General features: G+C 44.0%; 1 protein-coding gene across 2 annotated transcripts in view; it reads right to left on the minus strand.

Annotated features, from left to right (window-relative positions):
• Positions 1 to 20,131, minus strand: part of PDPK1 (3-phosphoinositide dependent protein kinase 1) — a 297,914-nt gene that overhangs the window by 68,177 nt on the left and 209,606 nt on the right. For both annotated transcript variants that reach the window (XM_069209886.1, XM_069209887.1), the window contains 2 exons: positions 8,701 to 8,915; positions 2,143 to 2,200 (listed from right to left, as the gene is read on the minus strand). In XM_069209886.1, the coding sequence (XP_069065987.1) occupies positions 2,143 to 2,200; positions 8,701 to 8,915 (273 nt within the window). The remainder of the gene's footprint in view (positions 1 to 2,142; positions 2,201 to 8,700; positions 8,916 to 20,131) is intronic.

The following is a 20,131-nucleotide window of genomic DNA, read 5'->3' on the forward strand; positions in this document are numbered from 1 at the left end:
CACTGCACATCTGCCTACTTGTAGTTCCTGCCACATCTATGGCTGATGAAGTATGTTTGAGGTATAATTTGCCCACCTGAGTGACTGTCTTGACCTTATTTTTATATTGTTCTGGGAGGTGCTGCATAAGGTCTTCAATGTTCTCTTATTGGTGGCCATAACGGTTGAGGAGAGCAATGGTATTTGCAATCCTCCAGTAAATGGCACCAGCAGACACCCTTTTCATGTACACAATTTCTACCCTCTTATCCAGGGATGGGCCTGTGGATATACAGGTGCTACTTCTCTGCCTGACTAGTAACAACTGAGTCAGCCACTGTGCTGCCCCAGATGTACATGTGGTCCTCTGATGATTGTTTTGACTAGAGGAGTCCCTGCCTTTAGAGACGCAGACTCTTGAAAGGTGTCCTTTCTTTGGTCTAGGATGCTTAGGAGCATTGGGACTTACAGACTACTCTTCTGGATTGCCATGAGGGTTTGTAGAAGGAAGCAGGAGTCTGCCTGGTTTTCTTCAAGTGGTACTTCAGAAGTGTATGCTGCGCATTTCATTAGGAATCTGCACATCACAAAATCGGCTAGTGGCCTCTAAAGAGTTAGCCCAAGGACTTGCCAAACTTTGAGAATGCTCCATTCATTGCAATGCCCTCGACCCTGGCCTAGTCTTCATACAGGAACTCCTCCTTGAACCCCAAGGTAGATTTCGTTGTAATCAGAAATTCGAACTACCCGTGTTCTTCCTTGACAGCCTTGGGCTTGTTTGACCTTTTTTACTGACTCACTGAAATCTTTTCTTTTCTGCAACAAATCACCCATTTCAACTTGAGTTAATGTTTTTTTCAGACTAACTTGAGTGCTCATTGGTCGACGTAGTGTCAGCGTCAACTTCCTCTTTGGAGTTTGAGTTTCCTTTTCCTTTGTATCTCTTTCCCTCCATCTGTCCTGATCAACTTTAGCGTCAAGTGGTGTCAGAGGGTTTGCCTCCAGCTGTGTCCTTGGTCTTGGACCTGTCAGGCTCTTTGTGCTTATGCCACCCTTCGATCACTGAGTGACTCAATGTTCCTAATCTGCATCCCCCAAAGTAGAAATGCTGTTGGTTCATTCCAGGGTGAGGGCAGAGCCAGATACCTGTGCATCCATCATTTTATTTTGTGACTATTTTTCTCATAGTGTCTATAGGTTTTCTGCCCCCTGGGGCGTAAGGAGGACTGTTGGGCCCGTTACGAGGTGGGGACATGGCCAGATGCCTGGGTAGGTCACCACTACACCACCCTTGGCTATTTTATCTTGGTGTCTTATTGGGTTTTCTGCCAGGAGAGGGGATGCAAATTGGGGGTAACCTCCTCCCCACTCTTCACCACATGGGTGGGCAGAAAGACTGATTAGTTTGTTATGAGGTGGTGACACAGCCTGGTGCATGGGCTGACCACGGCAAGCCTTTTAAATTTTTTTTATTACCTTCTACTTTTGTTTAGTTGGTCCCCCCCACCTTCCTATGGAGGGGCATGATTATGGGTAAACCCCTCAATGAGCCCCACCAGGGCACAGAATGTTTGGGTCATTTTTAGGAGGGTACACCCCAATTCCTTCTTTTTTAATTTTATTCCCTGCAGCCTGGTGGACTTTCTACACCACTTGGTGTAGGGGGGGAAGGGGATTAGATTAGGGGTAAACTTCCCAACCACACCCCCCAGCGTAGAGTGGCAGATTTGTGGTTTTAATTTTTATGGGGGGGTAAACATTGTCCCAAGCTCAGGGAACTATTTGTCCCCCAAAAAGCAAAAAATAAAATTCCTGTTGTCTTGGTGGAGTGCTACTTGGGGATTGTGATTTCATTACAATCCCCAAGCAGGGATCCACTAGGGTGAGGTACCACAGGAAGGTCAAACTGTCCCAAACGACAGAAACAAAAAGTCTGTCGGTTATTCTGGTTACAGTTGGTGAAGCTTAGTTTTCTCGCATCATTTGACAGGATTTGCGAATGTTGTGACTGGTGGTCTAAAGAACTCTAACAGGACTTTTAATGCCGAGGGCATGCAAAGGACTTGGATATTAGCCCAAAGTATGACCTGCATTAAACATCAGGTTCAAACTAACGTTTACATAGTCAAGTCAAACATGTTAAGGCATCACTTGCTCACTTACCTTTCTTTTGTCAACTGGACCCATTTTGAGTATTAGGTTATTTTCTACAAATTGGTGCCTAGTGAAGAAATAAAACATTTTAGGAGTATTTACCATTTCCCAACACGATCAACAACATTCTATTTTTGACTCACTCATTTACTGGAAATATAGAAACTACAAATATACCAACAATCACATAACAATGCCATTTCATTTAAATTAGTTTTCCGCTTCCTGTCGCCCTATCGGCTTGTATGTAAATTATCTTTCTCAAGCTTGCTCTGTATAGCAGTATTGTCAATATGTGATGAGCGACTAGTATGAATACCTTCTAAACGGGAAGTGATAAGTCAACACCAATTGCTTATACATCAGGGCCAAATCTTTATAACTTATTTACCCACCAGCATTATCAAGCCAGTCTTCACATATGTACTTAGATTTTACTTTTGATGATTGAAAAGAAGTGGACTGTTGGTATTCAGTCTACATGGTGCTGCAAATTGGTTAAAGGCACTGTATGATGAAAAGAGTAATAATACTGATTGAGTGGTACACATGTCTAGTGCAATCAGTCAGATTATAGAACATTGTATATTTGAAGACTGGAAGTTTGTTTTTTGCCAATGGTATTTCAGAATATCCCTTACTTTAGCACTGTCTTAAATTCACATGGTCGATCTGTGGTCTAGTTATGCAGTTTTTAAGACTTATGCTGAGATGTTAAAAATGGCCCAATACCTAATAGTATTAATTTTCTGGGCAACAGTGAACAGGATTGGCAAGTTTAGAGGAAGCCTCCGACCAACAGGTGAGTATGTACAGTACATTGAAGGTTTTCATTTGGTAGGTGCCAAATACAGGGCTGGGAAAACTGCACAATCTTGTTTGCATAACTGTTTAGGACTGCTTGTACTTTTCAATCATTTCTGGGAGGCTGTAGACTAAAATGCAACAAAGAAGTATGTGTTGTTTGTGGTTGAGGCCATGAGCTCATGATCATTAAAACTTTCATAAATGTTCACATTTTGGTGCTTTTTAGAACAGTCTATCCAAGGTATTTAACTAAGTTTCAGGATTGAGGAAGATGGGTTCTTTGGAGATTAGTCTGATAAAAACAAGTTACTTAACCTCAGTAACATACTTTCTGGTGGATATCGTAACCGCAGATTGCTAACCTTTTATATATTTCCCCAGATGCCAGACTGGATCCAGAAACTCAAAAAGCAATGCTTCTGCCGAACAGAAGGTGGTAGTGTGCAGTTCCACGACAACTTTGTTACAATTTGGAATGCATGAGCAAGCCAGCATATAAGCACCCCCCATAAGCACTGACATCAGTTTATTTTGCCATCATTTCCTTGCCCTGAGATGCACAGTTGGCAAACTGGAAAGAACAGAGTGCATATTCCTGAATTGTCAATATTTTAAATGGAAAAGGAGACCAGTCCAAAGGACGGGGAGGTGAGAGCTGTGAGGAATCTGCAGTTAAGAGTATCCACCAGAAGGAGCATTATGGTTGGAAAATAACTTGTTCTTCTGAAGGATTATTCTAAACGTCGACTCCTCATCTTGCGGGTACATACCAGAGCTCTGGAATGCTTCAGATAGAAATCTCCTATAGGATCACATTTGGCAAAATTCCCATTCTGACAGGCAAGCAACATTGCTTAATGAATCTGTGCAAGGATGCCCACATGGCTGACTGACAGATATCCAGGTTAAACACTCTCCATGCCTACGCAGAGTTCTTAGACCTTCTGTAGGCATGCTACGTCTTAGCCAATGTGTAGCAGATCATAATACAGACGAGCATTCATTGGGACATGGTTTGCTTCTACAATGCTTAGCCCTCTTTTACTCTAAAGAATCTCACTGATTGGATTGTCCTCTTGATGGTAGATGGTAAAATCGATGTAAAAGCTCTGGGATATTTTGGGTTCCAAATGATGGAGTCTCTCTCCCTTTTTTAAGGGATGAGGCAAAGAAAAGAATATCTGAAAAGTTATAGCTTTTCTGACAAGAAACTGCATCACCAACTTTGGCAAAAACACAGCTCAGGTCCTTAATAGTACTTAGCTAGACAAAAAGGTGGTATAAGGCGACTGGATTGAAAGGGCTTGAAACTAACTCTCGCAATGAGCTGATGTTACTGTGATCAGGAAGACAGTTTTCAAGGTCAGAAAGGCATATTAGACAACTGTGCACTGCCTCAAAAGGGGTACACATTAGGAAAAGAAGGAGCAAATGTAAGTCCAACTGTGGCATCAGAAAGGGTTGTGGCAGAATAATATGTTGCAAACCTTTAAGAAATCTCATCACAACCGATGATTTCAACAAGAAAGTGTGATTTGGCAAGCCTAAAAAGGTTGAAAGGTTCAACAAAGTAATCTTTACCAGGGTTCACTGCATGTCCTTGCTCGGCCAAAGATAAAACAAACAAGACATCCAACAGTTTGGCTTCAAATGGGTTAGTTGAGCTAGTGCTGCACCATGCCACAAAGTTATCCCATCACCCAGAGTACACTGATTTTGTGGCAGTGCACCTGGCTGCCAAGATTACATCAACTACTTCTGCAGGGAGATCAAAGGAAATCAACTGCTGCCACTCAATCTCCACAAATAGAGGTGCAGTGGGCTCCGACCTATGTACAGGACATTGCCCTGCTCCTGCAACAAGAGGTCCTTCAGAAGCGGCACCTTGATGTAGGGACAGGTGCTCAAGTCCAGACATTCTGGGTACAACACTCTCTTGGCCCAATTCAAAGCCACTAAGATGACTTGTGCCTGATCTTCAGAACTCTAAAAAAGAGAGGTAATGGTGAGGAGAGGTTACAGTGGGAAGAGGTACAGGAGTCTTGTGCTGTACACTAAGGGGATTACATCGCAAGAGAGCCTTCTTGGGAACTCAAACATGAAACATTTTTTACACTGCGTGTTCTCTGCAGTAGCTAAGAGATTGAGCCAGGGGTCTTCCCATTTCTAGAAAATGCCACTTAAGGATGTAGCTGCCATTGGTGATCCACTACAAGTGACTGGCTGAGCTTGTCTGCCCTGGTGTTCAGAGATCCAGCTATGTGGCTCACGACTAAGGAGATGCCCTAATGATCCAGCCTGGTCCAGACATGCAGAACCTCCTTGCACAGGACCCCAACCCGCCCTACTTGTTCCAGTACAAAATGGTAGTGTTGCAAACGTGCACCAACCTTCCTTTGATGGTTGGTATGAAGGCCTTTAACTCCAAGCAATTGGCCTGCAACTCCAGAAAAATTATATGGAGGTAGGTCTCTGCCAGAGACCAGAGATTTCTGTTCTCCCACTCTCTCAGATGACCTCCAAAACATAGTAGTGATGTAACTTTGGGTTACGTAGAGAGAAGGGTTTCCTGCTGGTCTAACTGCAGTAAAGTGGCTACCACTGCAAATCTTTTGCAGTACCTTCGAAACCCTGGATGGAATCTGATAGGTTTACCTGTTACTGAGCCGACCAAGACTTCAGGCCCCGCTGTAGAGTTCCCACACGCCATCAGGCATAATGGGCGACCAGGCTCAGTAAGCCAGCAGACCAAGAAGCCGGAGAGCCATCCTAACAGAGATCCAGGGCAGAGGCTGAAATATCAGAATCATAGCTGCAGTGTCCTGGACTCAGCGATCCAGAGGGAAGGACTGAATGTGCAGAGATTATAGGATGGTTCAGATGAAAGAAAGCCTCTACGAAGAAGTCATGTGGGAGTTTGGCGGGTTGATAGTAAATTCTGGCAATGTAATTAAGTTTGCAGGTGGTTGTGAAAGCCCGTGGCTAAGCCAGTCTTCAACAGCCAGTCATCAGGGTAGTTTAAGACTTCTACCACTGACCGCCAAAGATTAATAATTACCACTGCCATCATCTACCTAAACACTGGAGGGGCAACGAAGAAGCTGGAGCACAGCTAACGGGAAAAGCTCATGGCCGACCTTAGACTGCAGGTAGAATCTGTGGGTGGACCGGTAGGACAGGGACATGAAAATAAGCATCCTGTAGGTACAAAGTCACCATCCAGCCTGCTGGATCCATGGAAGATAGAACTTGGGCCATCCTGAATTTGTGCTTCCACAGGAAATTGTTAAGAAGGTGAAGATCCAAATCAGGATGAAGGACCCAGTCCTTCTTCGGCACTAAGAAATAGTGAGAAAAACATTCAGTTCCCACTTCTGAGACTGGTATTCTTATTACAGCTCTTTCGGCCAAAAAGACAAAGCCCACGAATGAATGAAAGTGAAGGCTGTAAGGTGGGTGTGGTGCTCCAATAAAACTGCTTTCAATATTTCAGATATCGAAATAGAAAAGCAAGTCTGATTGTATAAATAGCACCACTCTCAAGGAACTATGACTGACGATATTGGAATAGAGGAGACTCACTTCTGAATTGGTAATCTAAATTCTTAGGACATTGCAATCATTCTGTGAAACCATGTTCCCTTGTGATTTCTAGATTTTTGTCCACTTTAATGAAGAATGAGGTAAATCAGAGTTGCTCAAATCAAGTACACAATTCAGATGCTTTGACTGCAGGATAACAGCATGCAAAAGAAAGTGCAACAGGAGCCTTTTGGAGTACCATAGATGTCATACGTTGTCACATTAATTTTTGTCACCTTGACATGTCTAACATTCTAAAATAATTTCATGCATGCCTGCTTAGAAGGACTGACCATATATCTTGATGGAACTACCTTACTTGTTTCCTTAAGCAGATAGATTTGTCAATGGATCCCAGACAAAGCTGTAAGACTGATCATTTCAGTGGGCCCCATCCCGAATCTATTAAACCCAAATTTATTTAGGTAATCTATGAGGAAAATTGCATCTTGGAAGTCCCAGAATGTCCTATAGTTTCAAAGCAAGGAATTGGAAATTGTGCTGTTTGGCAAGGCCCTCGACTACTGGTCGGAAGACTGGTGACACCCTGAACTAGGTACCTCACCTGAACCTAAAAAGGTAGTTGGGAACCTTGGCATCTTAATCAATGACAATTTTACTATGAAAGTGCAGGTAGGCTCTACATGCAGTACCTGTTTTGGTATTATGGGCATGCTGAGAAAAGCATTTCAGTGGCTGTCTCTCCACACAAAAAGAACCCTTATACAGGCTCTTGTGGTCAGCCGCCTGGACCATAGAAACAACCAATTGGTAGCAGCTAATGAATCACTTTTCTTAAAACTTCAAGTGGTTCAGAAAACCATGGCTCGCTTTTTCTGCAACCCACCCCTCCCGTACTCCACCAGAATCTACTCCAAGATCACTGCATTGTTTTCATATCAGAAACAAGCCATCTTCGAGCTATTATGGCTGATACATAAATCTTTATCAGGCAAAGGTCCAGCATATTTCCAACACATACTTTTCCACTTCTGCCCTGTTAGAAATTTGAGATCCAAGCATCAGTTTTGCTCTGCCCATGGTGCGTTTGCACAGCCAAGTATGGCGGCCAATCCTTTTTTTTAAAAAAATCTCAGCCCGCATCACTGAAACAAACTTACTTTTGACATCCGTGCATGTTCTGATCTAGTGCAATTAAAAAAAATAAAAAAAATAAAAAATTACCAAACATGGCCTTTCGACCCCCACCCCCCATTTTTACCTTCTTTTCTTTCCACGTGGTCTGTTATATATGGCCAAGAAACCCTTTTGGTGGCGATTTGTGTGCTATATTAAGTGCCAGTAAAATAACATAACAGTTGAAAGTATAAGTAAGGACACCTTTTGAAATCCACATGTATGTATAAGTGCCACTAGGTATCGTAAATCTTTCATGTTCTCTTGAACAATCCAATTACAGCAGGGAATATTTTTTAAAAACCCCAAGGTGTTACATATAAAATCTTACACCATTTAAGTGACTGGACTAATCATTGGTTCTGACTCGATTAGCTTGGCAAACATATCAGACTGCTCAGCTATCCTAGCCATGGGGCCTGAAAGATCATGCACATGAGGACATAAGAGTATAAACACATCTTAGGAGTTGGTTTGGACTGAAAAGCAGAAATGTTTAAGGATGCATTCACATCCAACAATGCTGACTGGCAACCCAGTTTTGTATTAAAACAAATGTAGAGCCATACATGTGTGGGACATAAGGAGAGGAGGGCACAAATGTCAATTAATCAATCCGTGTTAGCTGAAATAATCTTATGGGCCCTCTGATCCCCAATGACTTCACAAGGTTGCTATCTTGAATAATTATACCAAAGAAAGAATCATATTAATCTGAATGGTTTTTTTTTCCACGTTCACGGCAATTAACAATGTCTTCTTGTGTCATGATAATGTAATTCTTTGATTTCTTCACAACAGTACCGAGTAGAGAAAAAAAGCTTGAGTTTCAATATGACAAATCCAATCGTTATCTCACACATTCTGACACAAACAAAAGCACACCCACCCACTCACACACACAGGGGTCCCAAGCAAAGCCCTGAATATCACAGCTCAAGCCCCATTCCCTCACAAAAAAACCTCCACACCGCCACTCTTTGTACTGTTTAATGATATTTATGTGCAGTGCAGGAATTTAATGCAAAAAAAAAAGCTTACCACTGATTTCCACCCGCTTGCTTTTCTAACAGGAGAACTTTCTCCTCTTCAGAAAATAACAGATCCAGCTCAAATGAATTATTGTCAAGATCATGAATGTATTGTTCTATGTTGCTGCCTGTCCGCTGAGTTTGGCTTGCCTCGAGAGCAGACAATGAATGGGAAGAGGCTGAGGACACTTGCATGCCGCCGAACTGACTCAACAGGTCATCATACTGTGGAGGATAAATAATACATAACATACAATTACACATGATGCAGATATACAAGGAATATGTAAATTTGTATGCATTATGTTGATATTAACTCCGAATTCCCAACAGAGCTTCATATGAACTACATTTGGAGGCCTACACGGAAGTGGGAGATGGTAACAGTCTTTCTGGTGGATATTTTATTTAACCGCAGATTCCACACCTTCACAGTATACTAAGCACCAGTCTAGATCGGGAAGATTTTTTCAGCATGGCCTCTCTCCGACAGGAGAGGAGTGCGGCTCTGCATCAACCCTGCTCCCCCTGGAAGAGACAGCTTGAGCCGCATATAGGCAACATTTAAGCACACAGATGTTAGTTACTGTCTAGAAACCATCAGTATCCTCGGATGCAGAGCTCAAAGCCAATTGTTTGTGACAGTGTGCAGATCTCTAATTGGGAACTTTTTTAGATGAAAAAGGAATACATTCCGTAGAGCAGGAATGTGGGAGGGCATAATGAATCGCCAGTTGGAGTATCTTCAGAAGAGTGTTAACAAAAAGTAAGTAACTTGTCCTTCTGATGAATTCTTGTTACTCCAGATTCCTCATCGTTAGAATAAATACCAATGCAGTACTTTGACGGGGAGTCTGTGAAATGAATCAGACCAAATGCTCCTGTAGGACTAAACGGCCAAAATGCCCTTCCGGCAAGACCTGGTTGTCAGCGCAATAATACTTTGTGAACATGTGCAGTGATGCCCACAGTGCAGCCTGACTAGGATCCAGGATAGGCACTCTGCGTGCAAGCGCAGTGGTAGCAGCCTTGGCCCTGGTTGAACAGGGCCTGAAACCTTCTGGAGGAGCTAGAGTGCTTGGGACCAGGATGGGCGCACTCATGTGAGACTCCTCTCTCTGGGCACTGCTGCCCGACAATATACCTATCCTCTAGGAGGCACCCAGGTGCCAAACTGCTCCGATTTGCCTACGAGGATGGCACGGACTGCCAGGAAGTGACAGAACCCCCACTTTGGCAGTGGGGGCAGCAACACTCAAGATGCTCGGGCCTACCTGACTGGGAGGAGAAGTGGGCTTGGTGCAAAGTGGTGCGTGGGAGGTACTTGTTTTAGAGCTCTGGTGGGCTTTGGCAGACCTTTTTTTGACCTGTGCTGCGGCCCGAGTCGGGGACTCAGATCTGTCCCGTGGTCTACTCATGCGCCTGCCCCACGCTGCTCTTTGGCATGGGGCAGGACTGCACTGGCTTTCGGTGAGCCGCTGGGGCTGTGAGGGCTCAGAGGACCTGGCAACACTGGACACGTGGTTGGGGCCCTGTATTACTACATGCAAGGAAGGCTGCGACATCCATGTGCTGCCCCGTGCTAGACAATCTGTGAGGGCAGGGTTGTGGTGGAGCAGCATAAAGCGCAGGTAATGTCTTGATGATTGCTAGGCCATCTGTGCCCAATAGCACAGGGCTCCCTGCTGGCTTTACCACACCCTGAGACTGCAGTAAGTGGCGGTGACAACTGAAAGGGGGGTGGGGAGAGTGGCGAAAAGAGCTAGAAAAGGCTGTTTGCAGAGCTTGAGGACCGCCCCACCCCCTTCCCACCACACCCTGCCTAGCCTTGCCTCATGACTGATACTTGTACATGACTGCCTGGAACTTTTTACGAAACGCTGGTGATGGCTGAAGGTCAGTGGAAGGTGGAGTGATCTACTTACGAGGGAATACAACTCGTACGGTCAGCTTTCTGGAGACACGACCCTTACTCAGCGCATTGGGACGAGCTGACCATAAGCAGGCAATGTTGCCCTTTGCGGCCAATAAGACAACCAGAGGTCTGTCTGCAGACTCACCTGCCGACACACCTAAGCTATTCAGTCACTACTCATCCAAATGCAGCAAACATTGTCATCCATCTCAGTAAATCGACAGTACACTTATGCGGTGGCTCTAAAAGTTAACACAATGGCATCAGTCTCGGCAAAACAAGACAAGTGCATCACCAGTGCAGAATCCCGTATCTCAACCTTAGAAGACACTGTGGGTGGAGCCAATTACAAACTACTAGACATGCAAAAGATCCTTGGTGTAAATGTGGTGAAGAATGAGGAACTTGAGGACAGACCCCAGCAAAATAACTTGAGGCTGGTGGAGCTTGCTTAATCCAACAACACTGGAAACATGGTCACCACCTTTGTTGAAGAGCTCCTCAAACGTCTGTTTGGTGGCGATGCCTTTTCTTCCTTTATTGTTTTAGAGACAGCCCATCGATCGTTGGGTCCCCGGCCGCCTTCTGGAGCTCCCCTTCTTCTATCATAGCACACCGCTTCAATTACTGGGCTGGAGTACCGAAGATGGCCCCGGAACATCTGGCGCTCGTACATGGGAGCACAACTATCTCTATTTAAGCGGACTTTACCCTGAAAGTCCAGGAGTCAAGGCCAGTTTATCTTCTGATCAAGCGTCAGTTACAGCAAGAAAGCATCCTATACGTCATGATGTATCCTGCTCACCTCAAGGTCAAGGGCGAGAATAACATGCACATGTTCTCCGATCATAAGGCTGCTTCACAAATTCTGAATAAACTGAAAGGGGGGGGGGGGGGTCGCTCTGGTAGTCAAACGCATACCCTTGCTGTGGAGCTAAAGGATGTAGAATGAGGGCTGAATGCTGCTGTTGGATGGGGGTGGTGGATTCCGACCAGCCAGAATGTTTGATGCTCCTAATATCCACTATCCTGACTTTCTAAACACACTAAAGATTTTGCATCACTGTACTCGGCCACCTAAAGCTCGTGTTCTAACCCAGAAGCACCAGTTTTTCTCCTTTCATGTTACAAATGGTTGCAGTGCCTGGGTGCCTCGTTTTATTCTCTTTAGATGTCTGAGGCCCCTCAATGTATGCCTGGTGAACACCCCCTATATTGAGGCAGTGATTTTTCTCGGTATTCTAGTTGCCTCTCTAGGGAACCCCCCACCCTGAAAGTTTTACCTCATGGGTATGTATGGAAATGTGTTTTCTAAACATACTGCTATGGGACAGTTTAGGGTGGGTATGATTCACTGGCATGTTAGGGTGGGTAGTGTGTGGTGGGTGGGGTGGACAGCTGAAACTGCACAACATCGCGTGACTTATGATGGACTGTGGTTGCCTCACACCACCCTGACCACAAGTATTGGAACTTCAATAGGCTAATGGCTCCAATGGGTGGATCAAAATCCATGGTAAACTTTCTGACCTGGAACAGTCGAGGTGTAGGTGTTCATCAAAAGGGCAGAAACCTTTGAGTGTAATTAGACTGACATAGAATTGACACAGTGTTCCTGCAGGAGACTTACTTTGGGGCACGGACAAACCCCATATTTGCGGCCCAATTGAGCAAGAATGAGTCTTTTTCCTGCTATGCCACATACCAAAGAGGGACAGCAATATTGGTTCGCCGTGAGGTGCTCTTCACTGTTACTACAGAAGACCATGATCCCAAGAGCAGGTATACTAGTATCCAGGCTCAGACAGCTACAAAACATCACAATTATCAATACATATGCCCAATTCTGATGACTTGGTATTTCTAGGCCATGTGTGGGTGCGATGATGTTCACTAGCACGGTCTTATGGGAGGGTGACTTCAATATGGTACTAGACAAGCACCTTGACAGCTCTAATAGACTCACATGCACACATCACACAGCAGTAAGCGCTTACAGCCTTACAGACCTATGGCGTGATATACACCCAGACCTAACGGAAGGCAAACGTGTCTCTACGGTGCACAGAACCCAGGCCATACTGGACTATTGGCTAGTTACCAGGGACACTAGGGGATGAGCTACAAGTGTGGATCATCTCCAACACATGTACTCTTAACAACCCTCAACTAAGTTTGCTATTAAGCTACCAGATTCTAGGTACTGTGCTTTCACGTGGCACCATCGCCTTTGTGGAGGAAATGAAGGAGATTTTGGCATATTTAGAACACCAATACAGTCACAACCCTTCCTGAGATGTTCTGGCGGACATCCGAGCCACACTCGTGTTCACGGAGGAGGAAAAAGTAAGAGGTGAAGCTCTATTGCCGGAACATACTGGGAAGCGGAGTGCTTGGGAAGAACGCTTGCATGCCTGCTGAATTAGAGTAAGAATTCACTTCATGTGGCAAAGTTGGAGCCAGTGCTGTACCAGGAGTGAGAGCCCATCATGCAAACATTTGTCGAGTACCACCTACAAGCAGCGAGACATCCGGTCTTCCCTGAGGAATATATAGTTTATTTTAAGCAGATTACCTTGGCTGGAGGGATCACATTGCCTCTTTTTAGATGACCCAAATACTTTAGACGAAATAAATGAAGCCACTTCTAGCTCACTCTGCGGCGAGTCTCCGGAAGGCAATGGGTTCACAGATGAATTTAAAAAAACTTATGCGCCTCTGCTCCAGCTAACATTTGCAGAGGTATGGGAGGCTGGTTCCCAGCCCTCTTCCTTTCAAGAAGCTATCTAAATTACACTCTTAAAGCCTGGGAAACAGCCACAGTACCCAGACTCATAGTACCCTTTATTGCTTATCAACATTGATGTGAAGATTTTTCACCAAGATCCTAGCTAACAAAATCCTGCTATTGCTGCTAAACCTGGTCCTTCCTGAACAGGTGGGCTTCATACCCGAACACTCTACTATGCACAACTTACACACACTGTTTGCTTTATTACATCAAATTGAACCACAGCAGGAAGCAGTGGCGGTGATGTTGGATGCTGCTAAAGCACTTGGTTCTATAGAATGCGAGTATCTGTTTGCCGTACTTGGTTGTATGGGCTTCCTGACCTGCTTTTTAAGGTTAGTACACCTGTTATACACTGCTCCTAAAGGGAGTGTACGAGTAAACATTTTGACATGCGACCGGTTTGAGATCAAGCGAGGCATTTGACAGGGATGCCCCTTGTCCCCTTTATTTTTTGCTTTGGCGACAGAGCCACTGGCCTGTGCTATTCAACTGCAAAATGGTAATCTGAGAATAGTCTTTGTGCTGTGAAAATCTAATTATATCTCTGCATGCAGATGATGTTACCCTTTATCTCTGCAACCCCAGTCGCAACCTCATGCCTATTATACAAGGATTTACCCTGTACCGAATACTATCTGGCATAGCAATACATTGGAATAAATCTGTGGTGGGTCCACTTACTCCTGCTGCTCAGCAGAAACTAGATTATCCCCTCAAGTGGTGTACTACAGCTACTAAATACATTGGCCTCTGGGTGAGCTGGGACAGAGAGACCGTAATTACTGAAAATGATGGCACCACTATGTCAAAGCTAGAGGATCAGTTGGCCCGCTGGATTAGAATCCCAATATCTTTACATGGCCGAATCAATTTGATGGAGATGACTGAATTACAAAAACTAATATATTTATTTAATGACATACCAATCCCTATAACAAGCAATTTTTTCATCACACTAAAAACACTCATGATCAAACTAACCTGGGGCAATAAACAGCCTTGAGTAAATTGGTATACTCTTACGTTGCCCTATGAACAGGGAGGTCAGGCAGCACCAGATTTTGGGCTATACTACCTCTGCGAAGAAGGACAGTAGGCCTACTAATGTACCCTGGACCCCATATGGCACACACTGTCATCGAGCAAGACATAGCCTTCCTAGCTCCACTCCCCACACTCTAACCAGTGACGAGGCGCAGGCATGTGTAGATTCACACAATGACTGCCCCGCAGATGGGCATAAGTGGGCATTTGTAGTTGCTATGGGAACGTGAATTATACTCACCTCATCAGCCCCTCACGTGTCAACCCTTGCTACCAAGTACCTTCAGGACCAACACCCTGGCTGGAGTAGCTGCTGGGTAAGGGACATCAATGGGAGATTTGTTACTGGAAGGTGTCTTCCTGTGCTGTTGGCTGTGACGGACAGGGAGGGATCGACTGCCTTAGATGTATTTCTGTTTATAAAGATCTGTGTACAATGTAAAGAACACTACTCCATCTTCCTAATGGAGCCTCCTGAGTGCCAGGCATTGACAGTTCTGTTAATAGCTATGTTCTGCAGACATCTAGTTACTCACCTATACATGACAATACAGACTACAACACCCTTATTAATACTGGGGGCAAAAGCTGGATGGGCGACTTGGGAGACCAATTCACCCCTAAAGAATGGATGTTTTGCTGAACACAAATTGGAGCACAGGCCCTCCCAATGGTTGACTCCGGCTTATTCATTTTAAATTATTGCATCAGGTATACCAAACCCCTTTTCAACTCTGAGCTTGGGGCCTGGAAGCACACTCCAGGTGTAGACTGTGTGGGGTCACTGAGGTGGATTTCATTCATTGTTCTTGGTGCTGTCCACCGATAGCTGAATACTGGGCCACAATATTTCAGACCCATTTGGAAATGGTTGGGAAACATCTTTGTCATCGCCAAAGATAGCACTGACAGGCTGTACACTCAATATCGTGGGTGAGGACAGACGTTATATATCTATTGCCCTGCTGATGGCAAAAAGGCAGGTGGCTTGTCATTGGGGAAAGGTACAGCTACCCTAAGTGGCATCATAGATCAAAGACCTCAAGTATTGCTGAGAACAGCTGGACACCTACTCCTCTTGCTTCCCCCGAAGAGCAGGCTGAAAGATATTTGGATCCCTCAGAGAAATTAGTTGAGTGTGCAGGGTGACCAAAGCTGTGATGAGAAATGCATGCGAAGATTCTGTATGGATCACTCGGATTCATGATTGCGCCCCCCCTCCGGTGCTCGAAGGATCCTATAGACTGGACTGATTGGGTGCCAACTCAGGTTGGAGGAATATCACTTAACCAGGATTTACTTAAACTAGGGATGGGGGTTGGCCTTGATTAATGTAGTCTTGGCCAAATGCACATATTAACATGTAACTGGTTTGGGGAGCTGCTAAGGACCTACTTGGTTTATACTCTGTAATATGATGCAATGCGCTGTCATGGGGACTGTTCTTGATTATATTTTTTGATTAAGATAATAGAACAATAATAAAAAAAAATAAAAAAAACTTCTGGAGCCTGATTCTTGGCCAGCGTGTAGAAGATCTTACTGCAGAGGACTATCCACCTATATAATGTCCTCTTCTGAACTGTCTTGCCTTTCTTTGCCCCAGAGAATCCCATAGAGAGATATTCACCTAAACGGTGTTTAGTACAATCGCTGTAAAAGCCCTCTTTTGGGATACAAGCGATGAAGTCTCTCCTCCTCTTTCGAGGGGTGAGGTGGGACAAAGGATATCAGAAGAGTGATGGACTGTCGCACATGAAAGGGATTCACATCTTTCAGTGGTAGAAAGGCCTCTCTAGTTCTCATCATTAATATGTCTGAAAAGAAGGTAGTATAGGGAGGGCAGCTGGACTGAAAGGATCTGTAGCTTGATCACACAACAAGCTAAGGTGATTTAATGAGAAATATTGTCAGGGTCAAAAGACGCGCTGTGGCATGACAATGGGTTACAAAGTAATCATCTGGATAAAAGCTTTGAGAAATCGCATCACAATTAGTCAATAAGCAACCTTTAACTGTGCCCACTGCAAGTCAGTGCTGAGCCAAAGACAAAACAGATAATGTGTTACAGTTGTCACACCAAGTGTATGTAAACTTACCTGAAGACAAGTATGCAACAACAATATGTTGTGGGTACAGAGAAAGCAGGAATAAAGGGCACAGACAAAAAGGAACTGACGTCGGTGCGCAGGGGTGACGTGTATATATATATACTGTATAGCCACAAGCCACCACTCTAAGGGTGGCAAAAGGATGTTGTGGGTTACCACAGCATGGCCTGCTAGAGCAAATAATGTTGAAAATCTGGATCCGGTCCAGTCCCTGGAGTTATTCTAAAGTGAGGAATCTGCAGTCAGAATTATCTATCCGAAAGGAAGATTACAACTTCAAATGATGACATGTCTGATTAACAATTGCAGCCCTGCATATCACAGGTTCACATCATTGTTAGACAGATGCCTTCTTTCATCCATATGAAGCTGAGAAAAGGATACTGAGTAGAGAAACAATAGTTGTGTTGAATATATTGTACAGCACACTGGAACCACAAAAGTGTTAGGTTTTTGTATTTGGAAGAAAATAGCAAACACTAACAAGCGATTTTGGTTTTGCTCTATAGGTGCTTGCAGATACTTGAAGTGAATGTATGAATTGATAACTATACATTTGTTTTGGGAATTCGCTATCCTAAAGTTGGAAAACAAATTTCAGCAACCCTCCACTCCCGTAGACAAATAAAAACACACACAAGTAATATTTTAATCGTTTAAAGCAGGCACACCCTAAACAACAAGGTCCCTTGTGTGGGAGCAAAAGGAATGTGAATTTCCCAGGGACACAAAAGGGTTAGTATGAAAATGTTGTGAGTGGTCAAACTGGGTCTGGGACCATTAAAAGAGCATGGCACACACATGCTGATCGATGGCTCTGCGCTGATTTTATACGGCTCGTCCTGGAAGTGACGGAACATATAGGCACACAGGAATTCTGAAAAAGATCAGAACTCATGTCATCCTAGGGGCTCCGGATTGGGCCAGGGTAGTGTGGAACTAACAACGTTTGGGCATGAGAAAAGGTCCTCTAATCAGACTACAGCTTCAAGAGGATCTCCTGTCATATCACCAGGTCAAGGTCCTGCACCCACACCAGCACAACCTACACCTCCACGTGCAGAAATTGAGAGGTGGCAGTTGACAGCATTAGCTCTTCCTCCTAAAGTTGTTGAGGTCATCCTTAATTGCAGGCTTCCTTCTACAAAGTTTACTACCCCAAGCAATGGGAACAATGTGTGGCCTATTGTGGCTCCTGTAATACAGACCCATCACAGGTCAAACTGTTGGACGTCTTATTGTTTGTTTTATCTCAGACCCAGCAAGGCCTTGCAATGGGCCCTTTCAGCATTTGTCTGACCAGCTACCCTTGTTTAAATTATCTGGTGTCATTAGGGTTATTAAAGATCTGCCACGTTTCCTCCTAAGCAGTGGGATCTCAATTTGGTCCTAACTTTCCTCGTGCACACTCACTTCAAGCTGATATACAGCTGTCCACTATGCCTCCTGAGTTTGAGTACTGTATTCCTTCTTGCGATAACCACAGCTGGTCGCTTCACCGAGCTTCAAGCTCTCTTGGTTCGCCTGCCTTACATCACATTTTTCCAAGACAAACTAGTGTTAAGGATCAGGGTGGTCTTTTTGCTGAAAGTCAACTATTTTCACACTGGGCAATCCATATCCCTCCCAACGTTCTTTGGTCTGCCTCACCTCCAGAATTAGGACAGTATCAGCTCTCAAGGGATCCTTTAGCTTTCATGCCAGTTGCATCAAAGGCCAATGGGTCGATATTCAGCTTTTTCTGGAGCAAAGATTTACAGGGCTGTGCAGAAAAAGGACTTTCCCACTGTGGGTAGACCTTTGGCACTAATATCTACTACACACTGTCCAAGAAGCAACCTCCAAAGTGATTGAAGGTCCATTCCACGAGGGCAAAGGCTGCCACCAATGCATGTTCACGTGGACTGCCTGTTCTGGATATCTGTTAGGCTGCAACCTGAGCATCCATTCACAAAGCACTATTGCCTTGACAGCCAGGTCCAACGTGAAGGGCATTTCACCCATTTGGTCCTGTAGGACTTTCTACCGACACACCACCTTTGGAGGTGTGCAGTTTTGATAACTATTTTAAAGATGAGGAATCTGCAGTTAGAACTATCTTTCAGAAGAACAAGTTACTTGCCTTCAGTAACGCTCTTTTTGGTGAATACTCTAAATGGAGATTCCTTACTGACCTCCTCATTTGGTGGAATGGACTGTTTTCCAATCTCAAAAGGTTCCAATTTAGAAATCTGCACATTGACGCTGGCTAGCAGGACTGGCACTTATAAGTGGATGCATTTGACATACAGTGGAATAAGTCAACGCAAGCTGCACTGTGTGTGAGGAATGCAGTTTTAAACTTTCCAGATCCAGTCTGGTGCCTGGGAATATTTTATCGGTGAGGAATCTGTGCTTAGAAGTACCCATCAGGAACCACCTTTCTACGCTCCATCTTTGTAACTGATGAAGTTTGCTAGGTAATTTATGGGCCTGTTTTCCCACATACACGGTCTCTTGCCTTCCTATGCTGTTAAACTATTCTTTTTAAATCCTACAGGGCTGTCCTCATTTCCCTTTGTCCGGTCTTCTTCCATATATCTGACCTACAAGACCCCATGCTCTGGTACTCAATAACCATTCAACATTCACACTGGAATCACACTTATTATTCAGATAAAACAAATTTGCCAACAACCCTATTCACTTCCTCTAATCTTGCATGATTCCATAATATTTGTCCAATAATATATGTATGAAGGATTCAAAAGTAACTGAGAATGCTAGACAATTCAAGGTAAATACATTTACATCAAGGGTCCTATGTGTTTACGATATTTTGAATTTGGTGGATCAAATTTTGGTCTATTTCCACTGTTTTACCCACAACTTCAACATTCCAACCATCCCTTCTATAGTTCACGCAAATTGAATTAACAGGTCTATCTTGAAAATCAACTAGCACGGCACCATATTCAACTTCAGACTGTAGCTAAAACTTACTTACAGGACCACATGCCACTTTATCCATGCTTTGCATGTCCCATTTAGCTCACCATTGGCAAAAAGATTTTTAACAATAAAACACTGAAATAAGACCACATTCCTGCTACTTTCCATAACTGCAATTTTTAAAACGATTCATAGATCAGTTAAACATACTACTACATATTTTCCTTTACATTTATCATTTGCTTAAAATGAATAGATATTACAATGTACAGGAGAGTTTGTACCCTAATAATGTGTGGACAACCCGAAACATCATCATGACAACATTACCATGTAAAATATCTTTACTAAGGTAATCCACAACCTTATATAAAAGCCCACAAGAGACGAAATCACTGAGGAATGAGAAATAAAAACAAGTACAGCAGTGCTTTGCCACTCAGAACGGGCAAAATTTTGTCCTACAAATAATTTTCTCCAACTGCAAATTTATCAACTAAGTATGCTACTCATCAAGCAAAGTGGATCATGGTTTACACTGGACAAGGCAAGACAGAAAGGTGAAAAACACACCTACAATAGGAACTAGATTCCACAGTGTGTGTGTGTGGGGGGGGGGGGGGTGTGGTGTGGTGTGGTGTGGTGT

The sequence above is a fragment of the Pleurodeles waltl genome, chromosome 10 (assembly GCF_031143425.1).
Source record: "Pleurodeles waltl isolate 20211129_DDA chromosome 10, aPleWal1.hap1.20221129, whole genome shotgun sequence".
NCBI lineage: Eukaryota > Metazoa > Chordata > Amphibia > Caudata > Salamandridae > Pleurodeles > Pleurodeles waltl.